Here is a 24,871-nt window from a genome sequence, read left to right on the forward strand (position 1 = left end):
TCCAGCACTATGTTTCAGCTAGAAAAAAGCTCGAAATTTGTAAATAAAATGCTTGTAAAAAGGTTACTTTTGTTTAAAATAAAGTTTACGCCTCTAAAAATTAAATCAATACCTGAATTCAGTATATCATAATATAATAGATTAATTACTTTGATACTGTATTCAAAATTTTAAAATCTATTTTTTGAGAAGCCAGAAGTAGCCATAAAATAGCTTAAAGCGCAACACAGAGAAGTCACACGTGCAGGCGAAGAAATCAAGGTATCCCAAGGAACGCCATAAATAAAACGATGGCCAGCGATTCTGGCAGCGACTACGAGGTGGAGGCCTTCATCAAGCCCAAGCGAGTGCGAAAGACGGTCAACGACGACAGCGCGGATCTGCTGGGCAACTTTGACGACCAGAAACGCAAGGAGATCTTCGAGGGCACATATGTGGACAAGGAGGACGGCCGGAATCCCAGCGACCCGGAGGATAGCGAGGAGGATGAGGCCAATTCTGATGGAGAGGCTGCCGCCAATGGAGAAACTGCAGCTAATGGCAGCGCTGCTTCTGGATCTGAGGCCGAATCAGAGGAAGCAGCTGAAGATGGACATATAACCAGTGATCAGCTGACCTCCCTGCTGCGTGGAGCGTCAAAGACAAACAGACACGTCCTCTATGTGACAAACCTAAACTTTGAGACCACAAAAGATGACCTTGTGGGCCACTTTTCGGCGGCTGGCGCAGTAAAAACCATTCGCATCCCGAAAAAGCGTCGCGGTGGCTTCGCTTTCGTGGAGATGGCCGACCTGCCCAGCTTCCAGAAAGGCTTTCAGCTGCACAATACAGAGCTGCAGGGTCGCAAGATCAAGGTGCAAATCTCCGAGGCGGGAAAGAAGAAGTCGGCCAACAAAAAGAACATCATCAAGCAGAAGAATCGAAAGCTGGCCGAGATGCGCAACGAACAGAAGACGTTCACCAAGAGCGGCAAGTTCTACGACAAGGACCTGAAGAAGGAAAAGGCCAAGGAGTTGCTGGCGCGTAAGAGGTGGCGCAAGAAGCCTGCGCCCAGGCCCAACTAAATAGCTCAATAAGTCCCTTACACTTTAAAATGTAAATGTAAAAGAACCTACTATTATTTAACACAAATTACAAGTTGTTTTCACTGCCAGCGAACGATGTAAAAGTTACGCTTTCCCACACGCAGCAGCGAGACTCCGTTCCGAAGGATGTGTATTCCGGTGGTGAGGACCTCGGCGATGTTTTGAACTCGTTTTTGGTTGACGTAGAAGCCACCGGCATTTATAATACGCACAGCATCGTCTGTGGAAGACATAAAAGCCGTAGATAATTCCCTTTGTATAGTTAGGATTCGCCTGGTAACTTACTTTCGGTGGGAAAGCACTTGGCCTTCATGGCCAACTGCAGGATGGACATCCCAGGCTCGGTCAGCAGCTCCACCATGGTGGCTCCCTGAAAGGTTTGCTTGATCTCGGCTAGGTTTAATTCCGCCAATCCCTCGACATTGCCCTTGTACAGAGCATTGGTTACCCTCTCCGCTTGCTTAAGTCCATTTTCTAGGTATTTAAAATCAGATTAGAGACGAATGTGATACAAAGGTGACCAAATCCCACCTCCATGCACCAGCAGCGTGACATCCTCAGCCAGGAGTGTCTGCGCTTTCCGCTTCTCCGGCTCCCTTGTGTGCTCCCGCATCAGCTGCTCAACCTCCTGCAGCGGTATAAAAGTGAACAGCTTCAGCAGCTTCTCCACTTCGGAATCCGGCATCCGCAGGAAGAACTGATACAGGGCAAAGGGCGAAGTCTTATTACCATCCAGCCACACAGCATTGCCCGCCGATTTGCCGAACTTGTCGCCCTCCTCAGTGGTCACCAGGGGCAGTGTCAAGCCAAAGACCTCGGCCTTACGCTCCACGCGGCTGATTAGCTCGTGTCCCGTCATCAGGTTTCCCGTCTGGTCGGAGCCACCCATTTGGAAGCAGCAATTGTGGCGGCGTAGGAGATGAAGCCAGTCGTAGGCCTGGAATATCTGGTAGGTGAACTCAGTGAAACTCATCCCGTCCTCCGACTCCAAGCGCGACTGCACCGAAGACCGGGAGAGCATGGAGCCCATGCGAAAATGCCGTCCCATGTTGGCCACAAAGTCAACGAGCTGCAGGTTGGCGTACCAATCGGCATTGTTGACAATCCTACGGAGGAATCGTTTTGTTATCTTTTTCTGGACATCTTTGAGGACATACTCACGTCAGCGGTGGCAATGGCGACTTGTTTTTGCTCGTGTCCCAGAGGAACTTCTCATGGTTTTCGAAAACCTGTTCCAACTGCCGTTTAATGGCCTTCAAATTGGTATCGATGACAGACTCTCCCAATTGGTTGCGCTCTGTTTTCCGGCCACTGGGATCCCCAATCAAACCTGTGGCACCACCTACCAACGCGATGGGTCTGTGGCCAGCTCGCTGGCAGTGAATCAGCCCCATGATCACCAGCAGATTGCCCACGTGCAGGCTGTCGGCGGTGGGATCGAATCCGGCGTATATGCTCTGCTGGCCGCTGGTGAAGAGTTGCTTCATCTTGGGCCTGTCGGGGAAAGAGTTTTCATACATAAATCTAGGGTTCTTTTGGTCCTTTGTGTAACTTACCCAGCTGTGTCCGGAAAAATGCCTTGAAAAAAGCCCCGATCCGTCAGCTCCAGGAGGTTCTTTTGAGCCAAGTGGCGCCGGCTCAAACGGATGCCATCCTGGAGCGGCTTTAGGAGACTCCACCGGAGAGGCAACATTACGCAAAGATATCTAAAACCGTTGGAATTGTAAATCGCGGAATCGAACAGCTGACCGGCCAGCTGTTCCCTACACAGGCCACACTGTGAGAAAAATTAACAGCGAGTTAAACAAACGCTTCAAGGTAACTCTATATATTATTTTATGTTAAATGATTTTATTCTGATTTATTCTGATACCTTTAAATCAGCAGAATTTTTGTAAACGGTTTGTTTTCTTTATTTAAAATATATAATGGCTGTTCCCATTAGTTGTAACTGTTCCCATCTTTGCGTTCCGATCAGAGAAATACATCTAATAAGATAAATATAATTAAAACAATTGGAGCAGCATCGAAAGAATATATTGCATTGTACATATATATTATAATTTACTATCAAAAATACATATTTGTATTTTAAAATTATTTTTTTTTTACATTTCCTTTCATTTCCTGCCCAGTTTTAAGTAAGGGGAATGTGTAAATACAATTCATGACCAATGTCCTCTACGAGTCCACCGATTCTAGGAGTGGAGCAATAAATTGTCGGCAGAAGAGATCGTAGATGGTGAAGTAAATGGCGTTGGCCAGCATGGATCTCAAAATGGTGGGCCACAGGCCCCTGTAGAATCCTCGTACGCCCTCATACTGGAGTGTACTGGCGATGCAGCGTCGCACTGTGGGACAATCGGGACTACGGCGGGTACTATTAGGATCCTGGTTCAAAGCATGCAGTTGGATGCGCTTTTTGAGCACATCGACGGGGTAAACTACCATCTTCGCTGTACCGCCAGCCAGCGCTGCGTTTACGAGTATATGGTAGCCACCAATCTCAATCTCTTTATTCTGCTGCACGGACAGAGTCATGGCGTTTAGGTACTTGTAAAAAAGGAACTTTAAGCCCATCAGCGGAAAAGTCTCGAGCAGGGCAATGGGTAGACCGCGTGTTAATCCATTCCATCCTTTAATGGTGTACAAATTCCGAAATCCTTGGATCATAGTGCGGTCCGTTACAAGGTCAACTGCCATCACATGCGCACGCACTACGTCGAACGGATGGGCCGCCATGCAGGCCAGGCATCCGGCGAAGCCGCCACAGAGGAAATGGCGCAGGAATTTATGCTCTTTAAAGTAAGAAACTTTTCGGGACATTGTGGATAATTTCTCATACGACCAGAATTGCACTAGACCCTGCGTGATGCCCATCACCTGGCTAGTGTTGTGGCCCCGCACCAAGCTTCGCATTCCCTCTTCGACGTACAAAGTCCTTATGCCGTGCACGATGCCGCGGTACTTTCTCCTCGAATGTTGGCTCACTTGCAGCTGCATGCGTATCTTCAGCACGTCGAGAGGATGTGTACAGCTCCGCATCACGCCGCCGGCTAAGCCACCTCCCAGGATCTGTAACACATTGATCTGTGTTATGTTCTCGTTAGGACCAGGCTTTTGATGTATTCCACCCATTCCCCATCTTGATTACATTACTTTGGTCACCAAAATCAATGCTGCATTGATAGTTTCAATTTTAAATTCAAACTCGAGATTTTTTTCAAATATTTTCTCCGGTAAATATTCCTTTGATATATCGATACATCGATACTTTAAACACAGTTGGCAGCCCTTACAACAAAGGAAACAGCTGTTAGGAACAGAGATGGTAGACTGCAACTGTTTTGCTGTTTGAATCAATAAATAATGTTTAAGATTGATAATGCTGCTCAAGATACGCCACGCTCTTCTGGAGGTCACCAGTCCACCGGCCACGAAGCAGTCCGCGATCATAATCAACAATGAGGTAATCATTAGTTCGGGCAGCATTTTGCAGCCTCATTTACTCTTCGACGGGGACAAAGGCGAGGAGAACAAAGGAGTCGTGGCCAGACTGCAGCAGGGCCAGCTGCTCGACGTACAGGCGGATGAAGGATGTCGCATTCGATCACTTAACTTTGTGGTGACCTTTGATCCGCACCAAAGACATACGCGCCCGCGCCAGAATGCCGCTTCCGGATCGAGGCAGGGCCATATCCTTACCCGCTACTTGGCCCATCCGTTGTACGTGTTTAGCGCCGCAGAGGTGTCCCGCAACCTGCACCACATTCTGCTGACCGCAGACGCCACAAACCAGAGTGAGGTATTGCGCTCCAGTTTTGTTGTCCTCAGCATGCGACCGCCCGCTAAGGAGGAGTCCTTCAAGCGTTTCCTAGCACACATCAGCAACTATTTGCGCCACCTGCAGCCGATGCAGACGTTGGACGACGTGCTGGTCATGTGCTCGCCCTTTGGTCTGGAGAACTTCTACAAGACGATCAGTATTGGCAAGGTGTCAAATGTAATGGGACGCAGTGGCTGCCTGTTTGCCATTTCCAATGCCTTGCCACTAGGCTGTGAGGGATCTGCCGTGTTCAATAACAAACTGTGCGTAGAAATGTATAAGGCGGATGATGCACGGATGCTAAGGAATATGTTCATTTCAGACGGCTGATTGGCATTGTGATATGCACCTCATTCCAGCGGCAGCAGGAGAATGTCAATCTCACATTGGCCGCCAACTTTGGCTACCTGCTACGCAATTTTATGGAGCAGCTGGGCATGCCTAGCACTACATTCCAGCTAACGCGGGAGCCCTCAAACTTTCCATGTAAGTTGAGGCTAATAGTGGTAACTAAACTTTGTGATAATTCTCGCTGATAATATTTCAGGGGAGCGCACAATTGTGGTGATTGAGTCGGCTGGCCAGCAGGGCACAGGCACCTTTATCCGTGTCCACAACAAGCACTTTATTCTCACCTGTGCCCATGTGGTGGGTCAGGTAAATAGGGGTTTTCCTCATCTCTAAATTAATTAGTTTATTAATATAATTTATAAACCTCTCGTCCAGGGTAACGAGAAAGTTAACTGCCGCGCTGCCGATCGAGAGTTCCAGTCGGACGTTATTTGGTGCAATCCGGATAGCGAACGGCCCTTCGACTTGGCCCTGCTCACAGCTCCACAGGATGTGCCGGAGCGGTGCTGTGTGCGCTTGGCCAAGGGTCCTGCCACTCTTGGCCAGACAGTATATAACGCTGGATTTCCCTATTACGTGAACTTTGGCTTTAAATATGACTTTAATCCGGCTATATTCCAAGGACGGATCATCAAGTGTGACACGGGGGCCATCATGTCCGATGGTAGCGTGCAGGCGGGTCAAAGTGGCGGCCCCATGTTTGACCAGAATGGTTGCATCCTCGGTGTATGCGTGTCCAACATCAAGATGGATGATATCATCTATCCGAACATCAACACGGCCATTCCCATTTGTGATATACGCAACACGCTGCAGCAGTTTGCGCGCTCCAACGGTGAGTAGATCCAGAGATCCCCCTGACGTAAGCCCCTGCTGATATTATAATCCCAAATAGATGTGAAGGTGCTCAGCAATCTGGTGGCCAGCCGTGATGTGGGCCGCGTTTGGTCGCTGGAAATGCCGCCCATTCGAAGCAAACTCTGAGGAAACTTGAGAAACTATCCACTGTTATTGTAATTATAATGTGCTATTTTTTATATAATGTGCAATCAGCTCAAGGGCTAATGGTTAAGCTTAAACAATAAACCGTATACTATAAAGAAAGTTAATGTAACAAATATTGATAATTAGTTTTTGTCCAAACAATCGTTCACGTGGCTCTGCAGCACGCTGAGGGCGTTAAAGGACTTTGAGCAGATGGGGCAGCGCAGGATGGCCTCCGGTGTCCGGGAGGCTGCAGCTCCAGTTGGATCAAGAACCTGTGGGAACAGGAAATAGCATTTAAAATTAGGGAGTCAGCTTTTCGGGCTTTCCAAGCATACTCTTACGGGTCTCTGCTCCTCGCGCAGACTGCTTCGGCTCGAACTCAAGGAGGAGGCAGGAGATGCCGACTTGCTGGCCCTGTGGGACTCGGCCAGTGCCTCGATTAGCTCCTGGTTCTTCCTCTGCAGTGAACGCAGGTCCATCAAATACTGTTCCTTCTCGCCGGCATTCTTCTCGCGATCTGCCCGCTCCATCTCAAAGTCACGGCGATAGATGTCGTTCTGTGTCTTCAGGTGTTCGATCTCTTCCTGCTTCTGAATATCCTTGGCCTTCAGTTCGTCAATGTCCCGCTGCATTTTGCCCATTAGCTCCTGGGCACTGGTTAGGTTGACCTTTAAGCAATCGATCTCCTCAATGTAGGTTTTCTTCTGCAAAGTGGGGAAACATACTGATACTGATACTGACTTGGGGGAGATAGCACTCACCATTTCCCTGATTTCAAGGTTCTCTGCCACGACCTCTGAGAGCTGATGCTTCAGCTCCCGCACTTGGCGATCATGCTCGTCCCGCTGCACATAGTTTAAGGCCAGGGCAGCATCCGGTTCGGCCTTGGCACCCTCCTCAGGTACGAATTCGAACGAGTGCTGTAACATATTAAGAAGAGCAGGATGCCCCGGCGGCGGGTAATTAATTTTATGGGAAGTGGAAAGCAAGTTACTGCGCAGTGCCCTGATAACAATAGAGAGTGCCATGTATGCGCGTATCTGGAGCACTATCGCCCGTTGCTCAAAGAGCAACTTAGCTCGAGAATGACGTACCATTTTGAGCTGCTGCAGCTTGTCGATCTCCACACGCATGTTGTTGATCAGAGAGGTCTTTTCGGAAACGCTCTTTCGCAGATCGTCCTGCTCCTTTTGGCTAAAGTCCTGCACCATTTCTATCTGGGCAATCTTTGTCTCCAGGTCCGCTTTTAGCTGCTGATTCTCAGCGCGCAGGCTTATGACCTGCTCCTGGCACTCGAGCAGCTGCTGCTTGCACTGCTGCTCCCTGTCGGCTGCCTCCTGGCGCCACTGCTGCGTCAGCTTGTGGTAGTTTAGCATGGTGTTGTTCACCTTGTCCAGCGTGGCTAAAACATAGATGGAAGCCGTAAATTCAAAATGTAGCTGATGGGAGAGGCAGCTATTACTCACTTTTTAAGGTTAAATATTCCGTCATCATGTTCTGCAGCTTGACCACATCCTCTGCGGAAGCCTGCAGCGAGCAGAGGCTGGGAAACTGCGAGTAGACACTGCTCTGTGGGGATAAATTCAAGGTTTGGACGGTTAAACACTAGCGTGGATAAGTAAACTCCCACCTTAAGCACGTCGGATTTCACTTCGCCCATTATGAAGCTGGCGGCCAGCGATTGGGGCGCCTCGCTGTCTAGCGATCGGAGCTGCTGTGAGGCACTCATGCTGGCGGTGCCACTCGAACTGGCGGGGCCACTTGACACCGGTTGCTGCTTCTCCTGTTTCAGCTGAGAGCTCGTGGAACTCGATGCCGGGGGCTCCATGGCCTCCTCCCCGCTATCCAGGCCGTCCCTCACAACACCTCCTGCGTCTGGCAACAGCGATGAGTATGGCGAGCTGCCCAGGATCACGAACGATTCTTCGTCTGACATGGCGCCGTCGCTGTTGCGCTGATACTGCTGCCTGGCACTAATCATCGGCGATCTGAGGTCAGCGATCAGAGTTTACCTGGGATTCCCCGTTTTCGGAAAATTTCTGATGCGCCGCAGCGTTTGAGAAATCGATAAACTTCGCAGCCCCCCAGCAGATGTTTTGTTTGGGATCGCAAGAGTATATCTGAAACACACGCACACACATTTAAGGTTTAAGGATTTATATATAATATATGTGAAATGTCAGTGATTCATTTGTCCACTCGAACTTTACACGCGTCACAATAGGCAAATTCATGAAATACTTGGAACGGGGCGAAAAAGTACCAACCTTATCGCTTTTCCAGCTCTGTGGCGAAGTCAATAATCCACACAGCGTACAATTTTCAACTGAAAAGCGATTATTCCGCAGTATTTACCTTTTTTTATTTTTAGCTTCGTGCGATCAGCTGTTTGTGCGGTGACAGTGTGACCGAGTATAATTTGAATGTTCGACTATGGCTACCGATAATACTCGATAGATATTTACCCGGGCTGCCTATCGAAATGCAAATAAAAACCGTCAAGAAGACGCAACCAAATTGTTTTGCCATAAATTCGTGCTAATTAGGCTGCTTATTCATTTATTTCAAGTGCCCTGCGGAAAATCCCAGCATCATTCATGCAGTGCCAATTAATCCGCCTTTGTGTGGCAGCGTACGGCGAGATTGATGGGCCCCCTGTCCTGAAAAGCTGGACAAACCAGTTGAATGGCCAGTGAAATTACATCCAATTGTAAGTGCAATTGCCGAAAATTACGGATTTGCGGATTCTAATTGCCTCATTCAAGCGTCAGTGCGTTCTGAACCCGCTAAACCGGATTAATTACGCCCCCTTCGCCCGAGAGTATTTCCATTGTTCGCCGGAGATGTGGGTTAATAAGGCTTTCGCGTGTTAAATATGGGTGTGTGACAAGGAACTGGAGATGGAGATTGCCAGTGGCTGGTGTCTGGCAGAGATGCGACTTTCGTTGTTATTACCATAACCAACCGGTTTCCCCTGTGGGCTTTTTTCTGCAGATATCTCCGCGATCACATTTCAGAATTAAAAACGCTGGCGGCATTAACGATAATCATCATACGGTTTATTACTCGAGAATCTCTATATTTGATCTTACGGCTAATGCACGCGAATAAATAAAATTAAAGAAAAACTTAAAAACGAATACGGTACGAAATTCCATTAAAGCTCAAAGTGCACACATTCGCTCGAGGATGCCTGAGACCATCCCCACCATTCACTCACTCCGCTCACGCACACAAGACTTATATCTAGGTATATCCTGCTCCTGGGCTGGAGTTATCCTTACGCCTGCTGCTGGCGGAACAGACGTCGCTGCACCTGATGCGGCGGCTGGAGGTCGCGCTGCAGGATGGAGGCAAAGTGCTGCTGTTTCAAGGCGCTGATCGTGGCGATCTTGCGGTGCCTGTTGGGCGCCTGTGGGGCGGCGGCCAAGCCCAAACGGAATAGGGGCAGATCTTCGTCGCGAGGCAGTGGTCGCCGGCTATCCTCCTCCACGGGCGAGCCATCGGGACGCACACGAACCACATGGGGACCGGTGAGGAAGGTCTTTGGCGGCTCTCCTGTAAATGCCGAGGCCATGGGCAGCAGCTCACTGCTGGCAGCCGGCTGTCGCGATGGATAACCGTAGGCCATGTCCATGTCCATGGCATACTGATGCTTCTGCTCGCCGGTGTTGTCGAAGAGCGGATTCGAGTTGGACTGGGACGGGGAATGGGACTGCGGCAGCTGCTGGCGGGTGAGGATGATCAGCGAGGAGGCGGGCGGTGTGGGCAGTGGCTGCTGCTGGATCGGCTGCCTGGTGGTCACCAGGCTGGCTCCGCTCGGATGGTCTCGCATAATCGATGACCAGACTGCGGAAGACAAGAGAGACGAGAAGAGGCGGCGGTAAGATCTCACGTCCAGCACGTCGCGCTAGCCCACTGCGGAAGTTCTGACGCGGAAACCCCAAATCGATCTCCCACGCGATCAGTGCTCCGTAGATAGCGACGCAAATGGTGGAGGCACTTACTCAGCTCGTTGGCATCGCGCTGATACGGATCGAGGGCCTCCAACTGGGCGTCGGAGAGGGTCTGCAGCTTGGTGGATCCATAGCCAAGCAGGTTGTGCTTGCACTGGTTCACCGGTAGCCCTCCGCCGACTGTTGACTTGCAATGCACGCTAACCAGCTGGGCAAAGGTGGAGTACAGGTGAGACATCTGCACGATAAAAAAAAATATAGTAATTAATATTTGGAGAGATATCCCAAGTATTTTAAACTATAGTCTAAAATTTAAAATCAAATCAGTTTTAAATCGATTAACATTGATGGTTTTTCAAACCCAGATCACCCAAATCCATCAAGTTTCTCTCTCTGAATTCCTTTTATAGATAGGTGGATAGCTGAGAGAGATAGGTACAGGCGGAGGGGAGGTCTCCATTTCCCAGCTACTTGGTTACTTGGGAGGGAATTTTGCAATGTGCGTGTGTCAGGCGGGGAAGATGATTGCACTTTCGTTGCACAAAACAAACGAAATGCATTTCGACAGCGCCGGCGGCGGCAGCCTGGGAGTTATTGAGCAACTGCCTCCTCTGCCTCTGACTCCCAGGCGGCCTCTCCTCTGCCAAGTGTGTGCCCCAGTTCGGCCTGGGGCTGGGATGGTTTTATGGTTCAGCGGGCAAAACAGCAGCAGCAGCAGCAGCAGCTCATTGTCTATTCTTCGTGGCTAGCGGAGCGTTGAATGGACTTTTAATTAGCGCCGCCGAATGTTCTACTATTTACTCCCCGGGGTGACACATCCATCCACCAACCTGTGGATGTCGGTGTGTATGGGGAATTTCTCTAGCACAGCCAGGTGACGTCAATCCCGTTGAACGATGATAATCAATCGCAGAAACTCCCCAGAATCCGGCTCATCTCACGCATTAGCACCTCTTCGTCAGACAAACAAACAAATCGCTGAGCTGCTGCTGGAACAAAGAAAGTAACCAGAATTCGGTCACATACTTGAGCTAGCTTCTCCTCCTCCTCCATGGACACCCTTGATCCGCTTCTATTAGCTCGGTGAAGAGCTTCATTTGCATTGGCTCGGATTTATTTTCGGGGGGGGTTTTACAATTTTACGCCGTTTGCATAACAGAGCCACGGCATCGAAGCCAAGTCGGAGGAGCCCCAAAGGGGGGAGTTGGCTCGCATTACCAATTACCAGTGCGAGTACCGTTACCCAGCCAAGCCAAGCCAAGCACAAACGTGTGCAAAATGCAAAAATTCAAAGCACTAAAATGCAATTGATACGTTCACCGCCCCCTCGTGCTTTTATTTAAATATATTTCGAATGACAACAGACTACAAAAAAATCCAACAATTTGACACAAAGTCAAAACCATAAAAAGTTTATAAACTTTTGGTTTATCAAAAGTTGTTTTCATTCTTTTGTTTTCCTCTTTTTTTTTTAATGAAATTTAAAACTCATGTAAAGTACGTCAGCAGCGAGTTATCTGATCAGCATTTTTATGGTCCAGTCCCTGGCACAATTAAATAATTAGTAAGAATCGAAAAACTTAAGCAAAAAATGTAAAATATATCACAAATAATTTATGGCTTATGAAGCGTGCTAAAAAAAATATATATAAATAATGGCAAAAAGCCTTTGTGGGAGTTGTCAAAGTCACGTACATTAATTTGTTTATATAATATATAAGCTCGCAAGGCATGTAGATTCGAGATTGTAATTCGTTAGCCTTCCAGCTAAGTGACTAAGCCTAATGAAAGCCTCACTGATCTTGGCCTGAAATGCCAGAGATTCTCCGCCGCTCTTGGGCGACTTCCTTATGAATATGGGAAACATTCAATTAGCACACGCCGTGGAGGAGATTCCCCCGAAAAAAATAAGCCCATTAAGCTGTCTTGTGCGGTCGCTTCCCGAACCACAAATATGGGCGTAACTCCCCATCTTCATCTCCACATCTCCGTCTCCATTCCCAACGGATCCGGCCAGTTCAATAACCTGTTGATATGCGCAGGTTACATTATGAAACATCGAAATTGCCAACAAAAGAAATCCACAAAAAAAAAAACACCAGCAACAATATGAAACAACATTTCATAACACACACAAGAAATATATAAATAAGAAAAAATAAAAAAAAAACGACGGAAAACGTTGAGACGCGCCGTAATGACTCCGGTTCGATTGGACTTCGGCTCGGAAAAGGGTTCCATTACGAGATTACCCGCCATATCTCTCTCTTTCTGTCCCCTAGATATCCCAACATCCCAACATATTTTACGTAAAATACAAAAAAGTAATGCGAACATAATTTATTTATTGAAGTTCGAACCGCAAACCGGCTAAACGCGTTTGCACCCATCAAAAAAAAGGGCAACAACAAATAAGCTAAGCGGTGGCGGCGGCGCTCTAAAAAATTTTTAAGCTGTTGTTTATTTTTGCAATCGAAAATTGGAAACAAAAAAATCGAAAGCGCTAGAGAAGCTTCCAACGGTAAAAACAATAATTAAAAATACGAAACACAAAACAGGAAGCTGAGGCATCCGTCTATAAATAAGTGATCGTGGCGCAGTGAATTCTAATTAGAAATTTACATTAATTGCAAAACATGAGAGTGTCTATTGCTTTCGCAAATTGCGTTTCTATTTTTTTGGCTTCAGCATTCGAACACCCTAATTGCCTTTTTTAGAAATTATTTTCTCATTTGAGCCGCGATCTCTGCCGGATGTGGCTTTCAATCACTTCTAGCTGGGATCGGGTTACATTATTCGGGGGCTCCATTGTCTCGGGAGTCCGGAATTTTAAGGCGCAGTTCGCGTGCGCGATTTGGATTGATGCGCTGCCAGAAAATAAAAAACCAAAAAAGATCTAATGACTGGCAAATTGCTATATATAAATTAAAGTCCATCGGCTAATTAATAAGACAGCAAAATAGCCAGCAGAGCAGCGAAATTAATAATACACATATACCATACTTTTCTTGGCATGCGACTTTGGCCCGGTGGAGTTCATTAACCAAAAAACACAAAAAATAAACAAAAAAAGTGCAGAGAAAATTGCCGCAACGTTGTCACGCTTTGTTGCACAAACATTTGTGAAGAAGAAAAGTGAAAAGCTTTATTATTTATTTTGTTTTTTTTCGTCTCTCCTCAATTTACAGCAGTTGGGTATGTAAATTGAAACTGTTGTTTCTCATAAATGGAAATTAATGTTGGCTTTTAAGCTCGACTGCACTCGGGTATTTCGGGGGGGATTGGAGTCTACACAGGGTTTGTCTGATTAATCGTGGTTATGGAAAACTGAGAAATAATACGAATATAAAATGGCTAAGCACTTGTCAAACATGCACATTAAGTGGTAATATCATAAATACTATTATGTTAATAAATAACATGAAATGGAAATTAAGTTTACTTTCTGCTTTTTAGTTTTACGACGAAGCTATATGAAATCGGGTAGCGAGACGGGTAAATTCAAAGTGGAAAGGTTTCTTAAGTTGGTATTATAATCTGTTTATAATAAAGAGTTGAAAAGAGCAAAGGTTAATACTGTTGTTAGCTGTATTGCAAAAAGTAAGGTTTATTTCTATATAAAAAAAGGATATCCTAAAAATAATAACTAATTCCAGATATATGTAGAATTCTTTAGAAAATTTAGGACGATCAAACAATGGTTAAGGCTCAGATGTTATTTTTTACTGTACTAGAATTAAACATAATTTCCTAAGATCCTTATGATTATCATTTAAGAATCATTTTCATCTAGTCATTAAATTCCCTTTATAATAAAGTGTTTTAAAACAAAGTAAGCCAGGTTTAAGTTTTAGTTTTCCTAGACTAAAATTTTCTTTAAGCGAGAAACTCATTGGATTTAAGGAAAAACCCTCGAATAAGACTCAAAATGTAGATGAAGGAAATAAAGAGTTGAGATACTTGGTTTCCTTCTTTTGCATATCCCTAAATGTGATACAAATTCCCCTAAAAAAAACTGTAAGCATAACCTTTCCCGCAGTTGCTTCCCCATATGTTATGAAACCAACTTGCAGATATTTTTTAGCAATATTTCTTGGCAAAGCAATCGCAGATGACTTGCCGCGAACACGCTCGAGAAATCGCGTGAGGTCTGGACAAGTGGCAGCCAGACCAAAAAAAAAAAAAAAAAGACCGGAGACCGGTATTCCTCTGGCGATGGCCATCGACTCGCTGGTATTGCCATTATCATAGCGGGGCAATTGTGGGTTTCTGATAACGCCCAGCACGAGCAATGTCAAGATCGCACTCCGCAGGCGTCTATTTATGCCAAGGACCGTTCTTCTTCAGCTCGAGTGGAGCTGTCGCTTTGGCTGTAGCTGTTAGCTGTAGCTTGTATGTTGGTTACGATGCCAATCTGGTACAGTTATGCTAATGAGCCAGCGAATACCGCTCGCTGACTTTGAACCGTCTTGTCGCCATTCATATTCCATATTCCATATTCCATATTCATCTTCATATACATTTCGATTGTCTTCGCGGTGTGGACGACAAACAGAAGCGGCGGCAAAGCGCCGTTAATATGCGAACTCATTGAAGTTATCACAACAATCAGCATATCCATATCAATATGCCCGTAAATATCAATATCGTTATAAATGGCGATTATGCTCGGCTGATCAGCTATTCAGCGTTGCGCTAGATTCAATCTGAGGCACAGAGGCTGTCTCAGCACTCGACAGATGCGCAATGCCAAGGACGCCAGAGGCCGGTGCTAACGAGGCGTATGCTTAATGCCCAGCCGGCCAATGCGGCGTATGCGCAATCTGTGAGTGCAAGTTTTCGTGGCTGTCTCTTTTTCTTACCTTTTCGTTGCGGGTCAAAAACTCCCAAATGGGTATGGCCGACGAGGAGCTCATTTGCATGGCAAAGGCGCCCAGCAGGCAGCAGGCCAAGATCACTTTCGCCGCACTCGTCATGGTGTCTGGATGGCTTTATGTGCTCCTGAAAGGGTTCCGCGGGGTATCCGTGATCCGTGATCCGTAACTGAGGTCACTTACACGCTCTCGTTGTGTAACCTTTTGAGCGGCGACTTTCTTTTTTTTTTCTTTTTAAGTAGGGCTCAATAAAAACGCTTTTGTGGCTGCTGATGGATTGGTTTATCACTTAAGCTCCGGAATAGACTTTCTTTTGTCCGACGCACTTTAATTGAATTAGCCAAAACAACGAGCGTGGCCAATTTGTATTATTTTTTTTTTTGGTGTTTCTGTGTTTTATTTTCGGGCGTACGTGTGTAGAGTTCGTCTCGGCTTGAAACGCAAAAGCTTGTTTCACACATCCATCGATCGTGGGCCGGAGCGGGGGCTTTGTTTTATTTTTATCGATCGTTCGAGCGTTCACGAAAACGAAAAGCGAATTCCAAGCGGATGGGAAGCGTAGCGCCAAATAGAGCTAAAAAACACAACCGATCGCGGCAATGTCTGGGGAAGTCGTCTTCGAACGCAGCGATCGCCACTCTTGTATTTATACTCTGAGCGCGGCTTGGCTGCCAGAGAGCTCCAAATAAACTGAGAGAGCGGCGAGAGACTTAGCGATCGGTGGAGCACCAAAAGCCCCAAAGCGAGGGAGAGCAAGTAATTAGCAGAGCGAAAGCGCAAGGGAGAGCAGCTGAGAGGCGAGCAGGGGCGTAGCTTGGAGAAAAGCTTATAAAATAAAGGGTGAAAATAAAGAAGATAGGGGTTGTGTTGCTCTATGAGATATAGAATCTTGAGTTATGTACTAAAGTTCTTTAAAATAGGGTTTTAGTATAATTAGAATACACAAGACATTTTCTAAAAGTTTATCCCTTTTGTTTTTTTTTAAAAGATTTTTTCTTATAAACACCATCTTTAGGGTATTCAAATTATTCAATTAGAATTGCTTTACTCGTAATAAATAAGTTATTAAAAAATAATTTCATACCATATACTTCCACACAATGGAATATAAGCATGTTTTATTTTATTTTAACAGATAGACAAATGACCAAGAACCTTAAATTAGTCAAGTCAAAATAGACTGTGACTGAAAGCCATTAAAATAAGCATCAAAGAGTCAACATCTTCATGCCAATTTTAATGGTTTTTAGCTTTTATATATCGGAGGGAAAGCACTGAAAAAGTGACTCACTTCGCTGACAGCAAACTTAATTTATTTCCAAAAAGTAACAAACAAATAAATTTTTTAAATGGCTTTCAAAGAAAGACATGCATTTTGTGGTTTAAATAACTAATAACAATGTCCTCTTGCCAATTTTCCGGCTACGCCACTGACCAAATATCCACCAAACTTGTTCTACGCCTTGCAATTGAAATAGAAATTGAAAAACAAAGTAAACAATCGAAAATACCAAAAGCAATAACAACATTAAACATTGGGGGGCATTTGCAAAAATTTCAAAGTCAAGTTTGCGTCGTCATCGCGTCTGCTTGGAGCCCGGTGTATTCGAGAGTTTCTGAGCCCGGCTTGTAACTTATAATTGTTTATTGACTTTGGAGATAACTAAATTCGCGAATTCTGGTCAACAAATAAAAATAATGACAATGGCATGTCGAATATTTAACAGCGCAACGCTAATTAAGCAAAATAAATATACACATCAAGAATCCTAATATGCGACGGCGCCGCGATCCTGTTTGCGTATTCAATTTGGATATGGATGTGGATCTCCGTCTCCAGATCGCTTAATTCAATTAGGCGGCGGCCAAAGAATGCGATCGCTGGAATTTCCTAACATCAGGGGGAACCATAAATTTGATAAGACCACCGTCGAGTGCTCCATTGAGTCATCTTGCGAAAGGCGAAAGCCGTTGGGTTGTTGACACGCCAGATTAAGATGCAGTGTGGACCTGGAAATCGGGACCCGAATCTGTCAAAGAAGCGCCGTTAGTGCGCTGCTCCCAATCTCAATGAGAATTTCATTGTCATTCCTTCCGGGATGGAACTGCGATAAGAAAAGGCTCTGCTCCAGTCTGTAAGCGGTGGGTTTCTCAATGCTTAATGAGTTTTTATACCCTCGCAGGGGATTATAATTTTAGTCAGAAGTTTGCAACGCAGTGAAGGAGACGTTTCCGACCCTATAAAGTATATATATTCTTGATCAGCATCAACAGAAGAATCTTTCTAGATATGTCAGGAAGAAATCGATTTTTTGGCCATTTTTCCAAAATTTTATAAGGGGTTACATCATTAAAATTTTTGATTTTGATAAAAAATTGAATTTTCAAAATTTTTAAATGAAGTATGCAGATTTATTAACTGTAGAAAATCTGGCGCAGAACAGTTTTCCGATTTAAAATTAATGCCTTTTTGGCCGAGTTATGATATTTTTAATTTTAAAAAAATCAAGAAGATTTTTAATATAAAAAATCCGATTTTATAAAAAATAATATTTTTCTAAGTCAAGAAATCATTTTCGACCCCATAAACCACATATATTCTTGATCAGCATTAACATGCGAATCTTTCTAGACATTTCCGGAAGAAATCGATTTTTTGGCCATTTTTGCAAAATTTTATAAGGGGTTACATCATTAAAATGAGCAAAAATGGCCAATAATTTTGATTTCTTAAAATTTTAAATTTGGTATGCAGTTTTTTTAAATTAATGAAAACTAACACAAAACTGCTTTCCGAATCGAAATTAATGAATTTTTGGCTTAGTTATGATATACTTTAATTGTTACCTGCAAGGGTATACAAACTTTGGCTGGCCAAAGTTAGCTTTCTTTCTTGTTAAAAATACTTTTAAAAAGTTTTCATTTATTTTGCTGCTTAAATGTTTAAATATAGAAATAAATGTTATAATTGCCATATTCAGAGATATGTTGGGTTACTGTTGTCCAAAAGGATTCTCCTCACAAGTGATTGTATTTCAGGAAGTTACGGTCGTAGCGACTGCCGCCGCCATACAGATCTCGATCCTCGTTGTTGTTGTACATCATAAAGGCCGGATTCTGGTCGCCGTCTTCACCAAAGATGGGCACATAGCTGCCCAGGCTGAGGGTCTGCTTCAGGTGGTGATCCGGCCGACGTCCCAGCTGGATAACCTTGCCGTAGAGATCGGAGTCTGCCTGCAGGGCGCGATCAAAGTCCTTCCAGTGCACGAACTTCACCTGCTCGCTGGGTATAGCATTATTGTCGAGCAACTCGATCAGGGTATTCGAGTTCACGGGCTGCACCACATTCAGCTCCTGCTCCTTTCCAACCGAATCCCCAGAGGGCAGACGCCGCTTACTGGGCGACACATCCAGATCCCATAGCCAGGCCATAAGAGGAGTCACAGAGCTCTGGAAGAGATTCTTATAAATTTAAATCCTTAGAGGACGTTTTCTGTTCAAACTCTCACCTGATCGCTGCGTCCTATGCGGGGAATGGTCTTTAGGTTCTTCATGGCAAAGCTCTCGCCTCGCTTGCCCAGACGGGGCACGTTCTTGGTGATCTTCAGGAAGAATCCAGGACTATCATCCGCCTGGCTAAGGGTCACAACAGCCACCAGGAGTGAGGCAGCCAGAAGTGTTAAGGATCTCATGATGATGCCGTTCCCACTTGACCTGATGGCTACAGCGAAGTGGAAGGTTTTTATATGGCAAAGTGAACCCACATTTGGAAGCAAAATAAATGCGGGTAGATGCTCCAGGAATTAGCATTATCGATTCCTTAGGCTTTGGTGTAGATAAGAAGCCTAGTCAAGTAGCTGACCTGAATGCATATTATTATATAATTATTTTGGTCGCTGAAGAAAAATACAGGGTATCAATAAAGCAATTGAATATACATAAGATATCAACTTTATTAAGATAAATAAATAAGTATACAAAATTAAGGAAATTGAGGGAATGGCTTCAGCTCTAGAAAAATTGCTAAATCAGGGAGCTCTGCGACCACTGGGCCACCTCCGTGGGCAACGCCTGGTAGCGTTGCACCGCCTGCTGGATCTGCCCATAGGTCAGGGCCATTTTGTGCATCTCGAACTCCTTTTGCACCTTGCCCGAGGCGTTTCCAGAGCCGCTGGACACCGGCAAAATCAGCTCGCCAATGCGCAAGTGCTCGAAGGCCTTCAGCACAATGGACCGCTCCACGCCCTGCATCGTTGTGGACACCTTGGCGAACTTGGAGAAGCGGGCAAAGATGATCTCAAAGTTGAAGGGATCGCGGTCGTAGATCTCCGAGTGATGCTTCACGGCAATAATGAGGCACAGCTCCAAAACGGACAAGCCGCAAAGCAGCTCAACCTTGTCGTCTCCCTCATACTGCGCGGCCAGCGCAGACATTTGCTCGGCGGTGATGTGCGGCGATTCCTCCCTTAGTTGGGCCACCAAACGGAAAAGGAAATTCTTGAGGAAGGCCTCGCTGATGTCAAAGTCGTAAAGCGTTTGCAGGGTGCGCTGGGCGGGCTGGCTGGCCAGCATTTTGGCCAGCTGCTTATTCCAGCCCTCCCGGAATCTGGAGTCGAATGTGTAGGCTGCGGGGTCAAAGTGCCGACGGCCAAAGCTGAGAGCCTCCGATCGCAACATCTGAAGGCTGTTCACACGCTCCGCCGCGGATTTCAGTGAACTGTTGCTGGGTAGGGAGAGCAGTTCCTGGCACAGAGCCGCATACTGTTCCAACTGATCCGAGGTGGGAAAGAGGAAGACCTGACGATGCGAAAATCGCGACTTGACACGCTTCTCCAGCAGCTCAATCACGTCCAGGCGGCAGGTTACGCCCAGGACGCAGATAGGCGCCTGTGCGGACTGGGACACGTCGAAGAGGTTATAAAGCAGCGTCTGGTTGTGGTGTGTGCAAAACAGGTCGAACTCCTCGAGCAGGAAGACCACGCTCTTGGCACGCTTGCCGCCCGACTTGAGGCACTGCAGCAAAAAGGCCAGGTTCTCAGCAAACGATCCGAAAACCTTTCCATCTGCCGCATTCTCCAAACGCATTTGCACTGTGATCGACTTGAGGGCCAGGCGGTCGTCCGTGTGTAGGTTCCCGTCCAAATGCACGATCAGCGTGTTGTCCACGAACGCCTTGTTGTCCAGCAGATCGGTCAGCACAGCATTGATAAGCTATTAGGGTCAGGAAAGGGTTTATTAAGAAGATTCTTACTGTGTCTCCATACTAACCGTGGTCTTGCCGGCTCCGCGCGGCCCAATGAGCAGCAGGGAATTGGACTCGCCCATTTCCGCCGTTCGCTGTAGCAGCTGGCGCACATTGGAGCGCTCCTCGGAGTAGCCCCGAAGCGTTGTGTAGTCCCGCTGCAGGCGTTCCTTGAGGAAGCGTCGTGCCTTGGCAAACTCCTGCACGGCCTCCGGCATTGTTTGTTTGTTTTCGTTTGTTATTTCGGAAGCACGATTCGCGCGCGAATAGATCAGTGTGACCGACAGTTTTTCCGATGATAATAGTTCCCCTCAGCTGGTCACTCTAAGAATAGTTATCAATCAATTTTGTCAATCGATGATTGACAAATTATTGCTATCGACTTAACGGTAACAAATTGAAACAATTAAAAACCTTTGAAAGATTCCAAATCAATTTCAAATCAAATACAAAACATTTTATGCGGGCACTTTATATTGGTTTAATTTATTTTCACTAAATATTGCATTGAGTGATTAGACTTACAATTATACATATAAATAAATATATTTAGAATAATTTAAGCGTAATGACGACGACAGACAAAAACAAATTACGCTACGCACTAAATTTAATATATATATTCTCGCGGGGTATAACGTTTACGCTTTAATTAATACATGCACATATTCTCTACGTATGTAGTTCGCTTAACCGAGAGTTCTTTTTTAATAATTAGAATGCACTTTTGCAATGAAGTAACTGTGTCTATTAAGAGAAGTTCATCACGGGAAAGTATTTTCCCAGCCGTCGGATTTTCTTCATGGTGACAAAGCATTTAGAGCCGGTTGTTACATGTATTGCTTTGGTAAGGCTTTTATCCTCCAAAATCAAATCGATCTGCTCGATTGAGTTCAGATTATAAATATCTTTTGGTGTTTCGTTGGACTTCTTGCTGTTGTTGCCCTTCTGGCTGATGTGGTGGATGTGGCTGCTGCTGTGGCTGTTGCTGAAGTTGCTGTGATTCTGATTGAAGTTCCTACTAAGATTGGTGTTGTTATTTAAATATTGCTCTTGTTGAAGCGTAGCTTTGGCTGCATTCAAAGTGTTCATGATTTGGTCCGTGGCATCGTCAGCCTCCTCGTCGTACTCGTACTCCTCATTGGTTTCGGCAACGGAGAATGTGCTGGTGGTGTTCAGGTTGAGTAGTGAATATCTGTGATCGATATGTTGGGTGGACGCCGCCGCCTCGCTTTCCGCGTAGCAGCGATGCCGCATCTCGTACTCCTGAGCCTCTGTGATGCGATCCAACGACTGGCTTTCGCGCATGCGTCGCCTTCTTGTTGCCGTTGATGTTGCTGTTGTAGCTGTTATGGTGCTCTCTGCTAGCTGCTGCTTCTCAGCCTGGGAATGCTTGTCAACATGATCCTTGTGCTGTTTCCGGCTCTTTTGAGTGTGAGATTTTCGGTTTTCCTCCGATTTATTTGGCTGAAATAAATGTTTTGCGTTTTAAGCAATTGCTAAATTCTGGTCTAGGTAAACTCACCTCCTTGTACTGCGATTGTCCCTCCTTTTTGCCACTTACGGAGCCACTTTTCGAGATAAAATTGGCCGCACTGCTGGCCGAGCCGGGCGGCGGATACAGCTGATCCTGCGAGTCGCTGGAGTCGTCATGCGAGTCCCGCCGATGCATGCGAAACCGGACTGGTGTGTCGCCCACAAACTTGTTGATCTTCTTCTTGTTGCGCGTCTTGGTGTCATCGTCAGAGGCCTCTGAGCTGCTGCAGGACGGTGTCCGTATTTTGTTTAGCTTTGTGCGTCGGTGCGTGAGCACGGGATTCTTGCTGCTGCTGGGTAGCGGCTTCAGCTTCCCTATTTCAAGCTCCTTGAGGCCACTCAGCGTGTCCTCGTCGTCTATCTTGGCACTCTTCTCCATTTGCTTGAGCTTCTGGGCCAGCGTCGCATCCACGGAGACCACAATCTTTGTGCGAGAATTACTTGGCACGCCGCAAGTGGGAAACTGCTGGGCTCTCGATTGATTTGCAGGCTCCTCCGGACTGGAATGCTCGAGCAGTGACCGATTAAGCAGGCCATCGCTGGCCACGGGCTCGCGCCGTGATGCTGTCACCTTCAACTCATTGCCTATGCCCGAGCACTCAGTGGCCGACTCCTCTTCATCCTCTTCCCGCACAATGCTGCACTTGCGACTGCGTTTGTCCTGCACAAGTGAATGCTTTTCATTGGATTTCTTCAAGGTAAACGAATAACTAATTAACTTACTGGCTTGCCTCCCTCGTTGGCGAACTGAGCGGCTGGCGTCACGTTAATGCTGATGGGTACTCCTCCCTTGGGGGTATCTGTGGTTGGACTTGGTTTCTCAGGCACTGGCTTGCGACTTGCGTCTCCCACTCTAATGTACAAATTGTGTTGAGAAATGGAATTCTTAAGGGTATTCGTAATTACTCACTTTATGCTGGGATCTACTAGGGGCCGTTGCTTTTGAGCCAGCTCCTCACGCCGCCGTCGCAGGCGTAACTCGGCCAGCAGAAAGTATGTGGCCGTTATGTGATTGTACTTGTTCTTGTCGAGAGCCCTGAAATGATGATGATGATGTGTCAGCCAGAAATATCTAGTGGCGAACGTTTCCTTTACTCACTGCAATATCTCTTCCTTGGACGCAATATTTCCATTTATCATTTTCTGTATGATAAAGGCATGATCCTCTTCCCCCAACTGCTGGCGGCTGACCAAAGGCAGAATGTGTTCAGTGGTGGAGGAGTCGGGCTCATCGATTGCCTGCAGCCAGGCGGAGGAGGCTAGTTCCTCGACGGTGGCCCGCTTTTTGGGATCCCGCACCAGCATCGAGCCAATTAGATTCCGGCAATCTGTGGATACGTGTGACGGCACCGTGTACTTGCAATCCATGATCATGGTCAAAGTTTCCGAGTCGTTGGCCTTCTCGAAAGGCGCCTGTCCGCAGACCAGCATGTACAGAATGACTCCCAATGACCAAATGTCTATGGAAAACATTAATCCGTCAATATCGGGCTTTCAAATCGTTAATTCGTGACTTACCCACGGCGGGCGCATCGTAGGAATCGCCCAGCAGTATCTCCGGGGCCGAGTAGGCCAGGCTGCCGCAAAACGTCTCCAGTTTTTGTCCCGGAGAAAACTTGTTGCTGAACCCAAAGTCGGTGAGCTTGACCAGGCCCAGCTTTTCGAAAAACACCACATTCTCCGGCTTCAGGTCCCTGTAAATGTGTGAGAGTTCGGATTGGATTGAAAACAACAGGTTACGTAAATCAGTGATTGGCGCACAGCACGGCGACGCATTATCAGCTGGAGCACGCTCTCTCTCACCTGTGAACCACGTGCAGCTGATGGCAGTACGTGATAGCACGTAGGATTTGGCGAAAGTATTTGCGAGCCAGATCCTCGCTCAGCCCGGCGTCGTGCTTCATTATATAATCGTACAGATCCCCGCCGTCGCCCAGCTCCAGCACCAGGTACAGCTTGGTCTGCGTGTCAATAACCTCGTACAGTCGCACGACATTCGGATGCTGCACCAGCTTCATGCATCTGGGAAGGAGGAGGGAAGATTTGGAACAACCTTAATTAACTCTGTTTTAAAAGATCATAAACAATCCTTACTTACCTCACTTCCTGGAACAAATGCGCCTTGGACACCTCGTCCAGCTTGGTCTTGTCCACCACTTTAACCGCCACCTTGGCACCGGTGAAGACGTGCCGTGCCAGCTTGACCACGGCAAAGTGGCCGGATCCGAGCGTTTCCTCCAGGTCATAGAGCCCCGCGATCTTGCCGTCACTCACCCCGCCAACGGGCTGCGTCTCCAGCGTCATGATGACACTCCTTGGCACTCTTCCAACGACGGGCTGCGTGTTGCGGCACAACTATCCGCGATTAGCTAAAACTATAATTATAGTGTTTAATGCGGGCAAACTGCTGGGCATTCGGGTTTTGAGTGCTGCTATATGAACGGGGTTTTGATGTAATAGGTGCTGCCCTGAATGGCGAGGGGAGCGGCAAGTCCACTTGAACCATCGAGAAAGTTTTCGGTTAGCTTCCCATAAGTGATTCACTCGGTGTCCTTATTTTTAATATTTAAAGTTTTTCGGGCAGGAGTAGGTCAAGTACAGGGCTGTTATTACACAAGGGGATGCGGAAAGGCAGGGCTGTTACCGTTTGCAGGGAATCTCCGCCAGCGCCAGCCGATGAAGGGAAAACTACGATGCGCGTCCCATTCCGCGAAGGGAGCGACTAAACCTGGCCTCTCACTGGCCGCTCGAACGTCTCTCACTTAATACTTGGCCCTTATCACACATGAAAATGCTTACTTAAAGTTTTTGTATACACATTTTCGACTATTTTCTGCGTTTTTTTTTTCTGAATTTTAATTAGTGTGGCCGAAGTAGGGAAGGCTCGTCAATGCAAACGCATCGATTGGAACGTTTTGGGATTTTCGTTTAAGAATGCACAGCCACACTGTTGTTATTGCGGCACATTTGAATGGTTTCTATTTAAATTGATTTAATGAGGAATTTACTGATAT

At 46.5% G+C, this 24,871-nt stretch overlaps 9 protein-coding genes and 1 long non-coding RNA gene across 15 annotated transcripts; 3 read left to right on the top strand and 7 right to left on the bottom strand.

Moving 5' to 3' along the window:
* The first annotated feature begins 140 nt into the window (after positions 1-140).
* Positions 141-1,131, top strand: LOC108074760 (uncharacterized). The gene has a single exon (XM_017166935.3). It carries the CDS (start codon positions 291-293, stop codon positions 1,062-1,064), a length of 774 nt encoding a protein of 257 aa, XP_017022424.1. The 5' UTR covers positions 141-290; the 3' UTR covers positions 1,065-1,131.
* On the bottom strand, positions 1,097-2,840 carry TyrRS-m (Tyrosine--tRNA ligase, mitochondrial). Its single transcript, XM_017166934.3, has 5 exons — positions 2,642-2,840; positions 2,247-2,579; positions 1,617-2,191; positions 1,371-1,559; positions 1,097-1,305 (listed from the first exon to the last, which is right to left on the bottom strand). The coding sequence occupies exons 1-5, from the start codon at positions 2,776-2,778 to the stop codon at positions 1,145-1,147; spliced, it is 1,395 nt and encodes a 464-aa protein (XP_017022423.1). The 5' UTR covers positions 2,779-2,840; the 3' UTR covers positions 1,097-1,144.
* Positions 2,841-3,086: 246 nt separating this feature from the next.
* Positions 3,087-4,268, bottom strand: LOC108074660 (mitochondrial thiamine pyrophosphate carrier-like). The gene has a single exon (XM_070284827.1). The coding sequence runs from the start codon at positions 4,221-4,223 to the stop codon at positions 3,267-3,269; it is 957 nt and encodes a 318-aa protein (XP_070140928.1). The 5' UTR covers positions 4,224-4,268; the 3' UTR covers positions 3,087-3,266.
* Positions 4,269-4,382: 114 nt separating this feature from the next.
* On the top strand, positions 4,383-6,380 carry LOC108074746 (uncharacterized). Its single transcript, XM_017166920.2, has 5 exons — positions 4,383-5,174; positions 5,234-5,397; positions 5,459-5,568; positions 5,638-6,097; positions 6,158-6,380. The coding sequence occupies exons 1-5, from the start codon at positions 4,471-4,473 to the stop codon at positions 6,244-6,246; spliced, it is 1,527 nt and encodes a 508-aa protein (XP_017022409.1). The 5' UTR covers positions 4,383-4,470; the 3' UTR covers positions 6,247-6,380.
* Positions 6,253-8,666, bottom strand: key (NF-kappa-B essential modulator kenny). Of its 3 annotated transcripts, none has more exons than XM_041776922.2 (7): positions 8,605-8,666; positions 7,880-8,369; positions 7,716-7,818; positions 7,344-7,651; positions 7,011-7,169; positions 6,585-6,953; positions 6,253-6,521 (listed from the first exon to the last, which is right to left on the bottom strand). In XM_041776922.2, exons 2-7 carry the CDS (start codon positions 8,228-8,230, stop codon positions 6,390-6,392), a joined length of 1,422 nt encoding a protein of 473 aa, XP_041632856.1. In that variant the 5' UTR covers positions 8,231-8,369; positions 8,605-8,666; the 3' UTR covers positions 6,253-6,389. The 3 variants fall into 3 exon arrangements, with proteins under 3 accessions (XP_041632856.1, XP_017022411.1, XP_017022410.1); XM_017166922.3 differs by having other exon boundaries at positions 6,591-6,953; positions 8,517-8,654; XM_017166921.3 differs by having other exon boundaries at positions 8,517-8,654.
* LOC138928173 (uncharacterized) lies at positions 8,624-9,385 on the top strand. The gene is made up of 2 exons (XR_011444662.1): positions 8,624-8,959; positions 9,015-9,385. It is a non-coding gene; the product is annotated as an uncharacterized lncRNA (long non-coding RNA).
* On the bottom strand, positions 9,287-15,712 carry Reg-5 (Rhythmically expressed gene 5). Of its 2 annotated transcripts, none has more exons than XM_017166770.3 (3): positions 15,068-15,712; positions 10,257-10,443; positions 9,287-10,098 (listed from the first exon to the last, which is right to left on the bottom strand). In XM_017166770.3, the coding sequence occupies exons 1-3, from the start codon at positions 15,179-15,181 to the stop codon at positions 9,530-9,532; spliced, it is 870 nt and encodes a 289-aa protein (XP_017022259.1). In that variant the 5' UTR covers positions 15,182-15,712; the 3' UTR covers positions 9,287-9,529. The 2 variants fall into 2 exon arrangements, with proteins under 2 accessions (XP_017022259.1, XP_070140929.1); XM_070284828.1 differs by lacking the exon at positions 15,068-15,712 and adding an exon at positions 11,232-11,546.
* Positions 15,713-18,015: 2,303 nt separating this feature from the next.
* Positions 18,016-18,774, bottom strand: ETH (Ecdysis triggering hormone). Its single transcript, XM_017166756.2, has 2 exons — positions 18,589-18,774; positions 18,016-18,529 (listed from the first exon to the last, which is right to left on the bottom strand). Exons 1-2 carry the CDS (start codon positions 18,769-18,771, stop codon positions 18,098-18,100), a joined length of 615 nt encoding a protein of 204 aa, XP_017022245.1. The 5' UTR covers positions 18,772-18,774; the 3' UTR covers positions 18,016-18,097.
* Positions 18,775-18,999: 225 nt separating this feature from the next.
* Positions 19,000-20,589, bottom strand: Orc4 (origin recognition complex subunit 4). The gene is made up of 2 exons (XM_017166769.2): positions 20,348-20,589; positions 19,000-20,290 (listed from the first exon to the last, which is right to left on the bottom strand). The coding sequence occupies exons 1-2, from the start codon at positions 20,537-20,539 to the stop codon at positions 19,103-19,105; spliced, it is 1,380 nt and encodes a 459-aa protein (XP_017022258.1). The 5' UTR covers positions 20,540-20,589; the 3' UTR covers positions 19,000-19,102.
* A 188-nt stretch (positions 20,590-20,777) lies between these two features.
* On the bottom strand, positions 20,778-24,762 carry Snrk (SNF related kinase). Of its 3 annotated transcripts, none has more exons than XM_017166915.3 (9): positions 24,657-24,762; positions 23,956-24,232; positions 23,661-23,879; positions 23,376-23,551; positions 22,957-23,317; positions 22,768-22,893; positions 22,581-22,710; positions 21,847-22,518; positions 20,778-21,788 (listed from the first exon to the last, which is right to left on the bottom strand). In XM_017166915.3, the coding sequence occupies exons 2-9, from the start codon at positions 24,159-24,161 to the stop codon at positions 21,072-21,074; spliced, it is 2,607 nt and encodes an 868-aa protein (XP_017022404.1). In that variant the 5' UTR covers positions 24,162-24,232; positions 24,657-24,762; the 3' UTR covers positions 20,778-21,071. The 3 variants fall into 3 exon arrangements, with proteins under 3 accessions (XP_017022404.1, XP_017022403.1, XP_070140940.1); XM_017166914.3 differs by having other exon boundaries at positions 24,502-24,722; XM_070284839.1 differs by having other exon boundaries at positions 23,956-24,409; positions 24,502-24,722.
* Positions 24,763-24,871: the final 109 nt, after the last annotated feature.

The sequence above is a fragment of the Drosophila kikkawai genome, chromosome 2R (genome assembly GCF_030179895.1).
Source record: "Drosophila kikkawai strain 14028-0561.14 chromosome 2R, DkikHiC1v2, whole genome shotgun sequence".
In the NCBI taxonomy this organism is placed as follows: domain Eukaryota; kingdom Metazoa; phylum Arthropoda; class Insecta; order Diptera; family Drosophilidae; genus Drosophila; species Drosophila kikkawai.

What these genes read in the sequence shown, in the direction of transcription:
- TyrRS-m (XM_017166934.3), bottom strand. Translation starts at nt 2,778, where the DNA reads ATGTTGCCTCTCCGGTGGAGTCTCCTAAAGCCGCTCCAGGATGGCATC. An exon ending in ATTTTTCCGGACACAGCTGG is followed by an intron (nt 2,580 to 2,641) that starts GTAAGTTACACA and finishes TTTCCCCGACAG; the next exon opens with GCCCAAGATGAAGCAACTCT. An exon ending in CAAGTGCTTTCCCACCGAAA is followed by an intron (nt 1,306 to 1,370) that starts GTAAGTTACCAG and finishes TGTCTTCCACAG; the next exon opens with ACGATGCTGTGCGTATTATA.
- Orc4 (XM_017166769.2), bottom strand. Translation starts at nt 20,539, where the DNA reads ATGCCGGAGGCCGTGCAGGAGTTTGCCAAGGCACGACGCTTCCTCAAG. An exon ending in GCGGAGCCGGCAAGACCACG is followed by an intron (nt 20,291 to 20,347) that starts GTTAGTATGGAG and finishes TGACCCTAATAG; the next exon opens with CTTATCAATGCTGTGCTGAC.
- ETH (XM_017166756.2), bottom strand. Translation starts at nt 18,771, where the DNA reads ATGAGATCCTTAACACTTCTGGCTGCCTCACTCCTGGTGGCTGTTGTG. An exon ending in GCATAGGACGCAGCGATCAG is followed by an intron (nt 18,530 to 18,588) that starts GTGAGAGTTTGA and finishes AATCTCTTCCAG; the next exon opens with AGCTCTGTGACTCCTCTTAT.
- LOC108074760 (XM_017166935.3), top strand. Translation starts at nt 291, where the DNA reads ATGGCCAGCGATTCTGGCAGCGACTACGAGGTGGAGGCCTTCATCAAG.
- Snrk (XM_017166915.3), bottom strand. Translation starts at nt 24,161, where the DNA reads ATGACGCTGGAGACGCAGCCCGTTGGCGGGGTGAGTGACGGCAAGATC. An exon ending in CTACGATGCGCCCGCCGTGG is followed by an intron (nt 23,318 to 23,375) that starts GTAAGTCACGAA and finishes TGTTTTCCATAG; the next exon opens with ACATTTGGTCATTGGGAGTC. An exon ending in CCAACGAGGGAGGCAAGCCA is followed by an intron (nt 22,519 to 22,580) that starts GTAAGTTAATTA and finishes TCACTTGTGCAG; the next exon opens with GACAAACGCAGTCGCAAGTG.
- key (XM_041776922.2), bottom strand. Translation starts at nt 8,230, where the DNA reads ATGATTAGTGCCAGGCAGCAGTATCAGCGCAACAGCGACGGCGCCATG. An exon ending in ACCTTGAAATCAGGGAAATG is followed by an intron (nt 6,954 to 7,010) that starts GTGAGTGCTATC and finishes CCCACTTTGCAG; the next exon opens with AAGAAAACCTACATTGAGGA. An exon ending in AGGAGCAGAGACCCGTAAGA is followed by an intron (nt 6,522 to 6,584) that starts GTATGCTTGGAA and finishes CTGTTCCCACAG; the next exon opens with GTTCTTGATCCAACTGGAGC.
- LOC108074746 (XM_017166920.2), top strand. Translation starts at nt 4,471, where the DNA reads ATGCTGCTCAAGATACGCCACGCTCTTCTGGAGGTCACCAGTCCACCG. An exon ending in GCCGTGTTCAATAACAAACT is followed by an intron (nt 5,175 to 5,233) that starts GTGCGTAGAAAT and finishes TGTTCATTTCAG; the next exon opens with ACGGCTGATTGGCATTGTGA. An exon ending in GTGCCCATGTGGTGGGTCAG is followed by an intron (nt 5,569 to 5,637) that starts GTAAATAGGGGT and finishes CCTCTCGTCCAG; the next exon opens with GGTAACGAGAAAGTTAACTG.
- LOC108074660 (XM_070284827.1), bottom strand. Translation starts at nt 4,223, where the DNA reads ATGGGTGGAATACATCAAAAGCCTGGTCCTAACGAGAACATAACACAG.
- Reg-5 (XM_017166770.3), bottom strand. Translation starts at nt 15,181, where the DNA reads ATGACGAGTGCGGCGAAAGTGATCTTGGCCTGCTGCCTGCTGGGCGCC. An exon ending in TTTTGACCCGCAACGAAAAG is followed by an intron (nt 10,444 to 15,067) that starts GTAAGAAAAAGA and finishes TTTATCGTGCAG; the next exon opens with ATGTCTCACCTGTACTCCAC. An exon ending in GCGCGATGCCAACGAGCTGA is followed by an intron (nt 10,099 to 10,256) that starts GTAAGTGCCTCC and finishes TGTCTTCCGCAG; the next exon opens with TCTGGTCATCGATTATGCGA.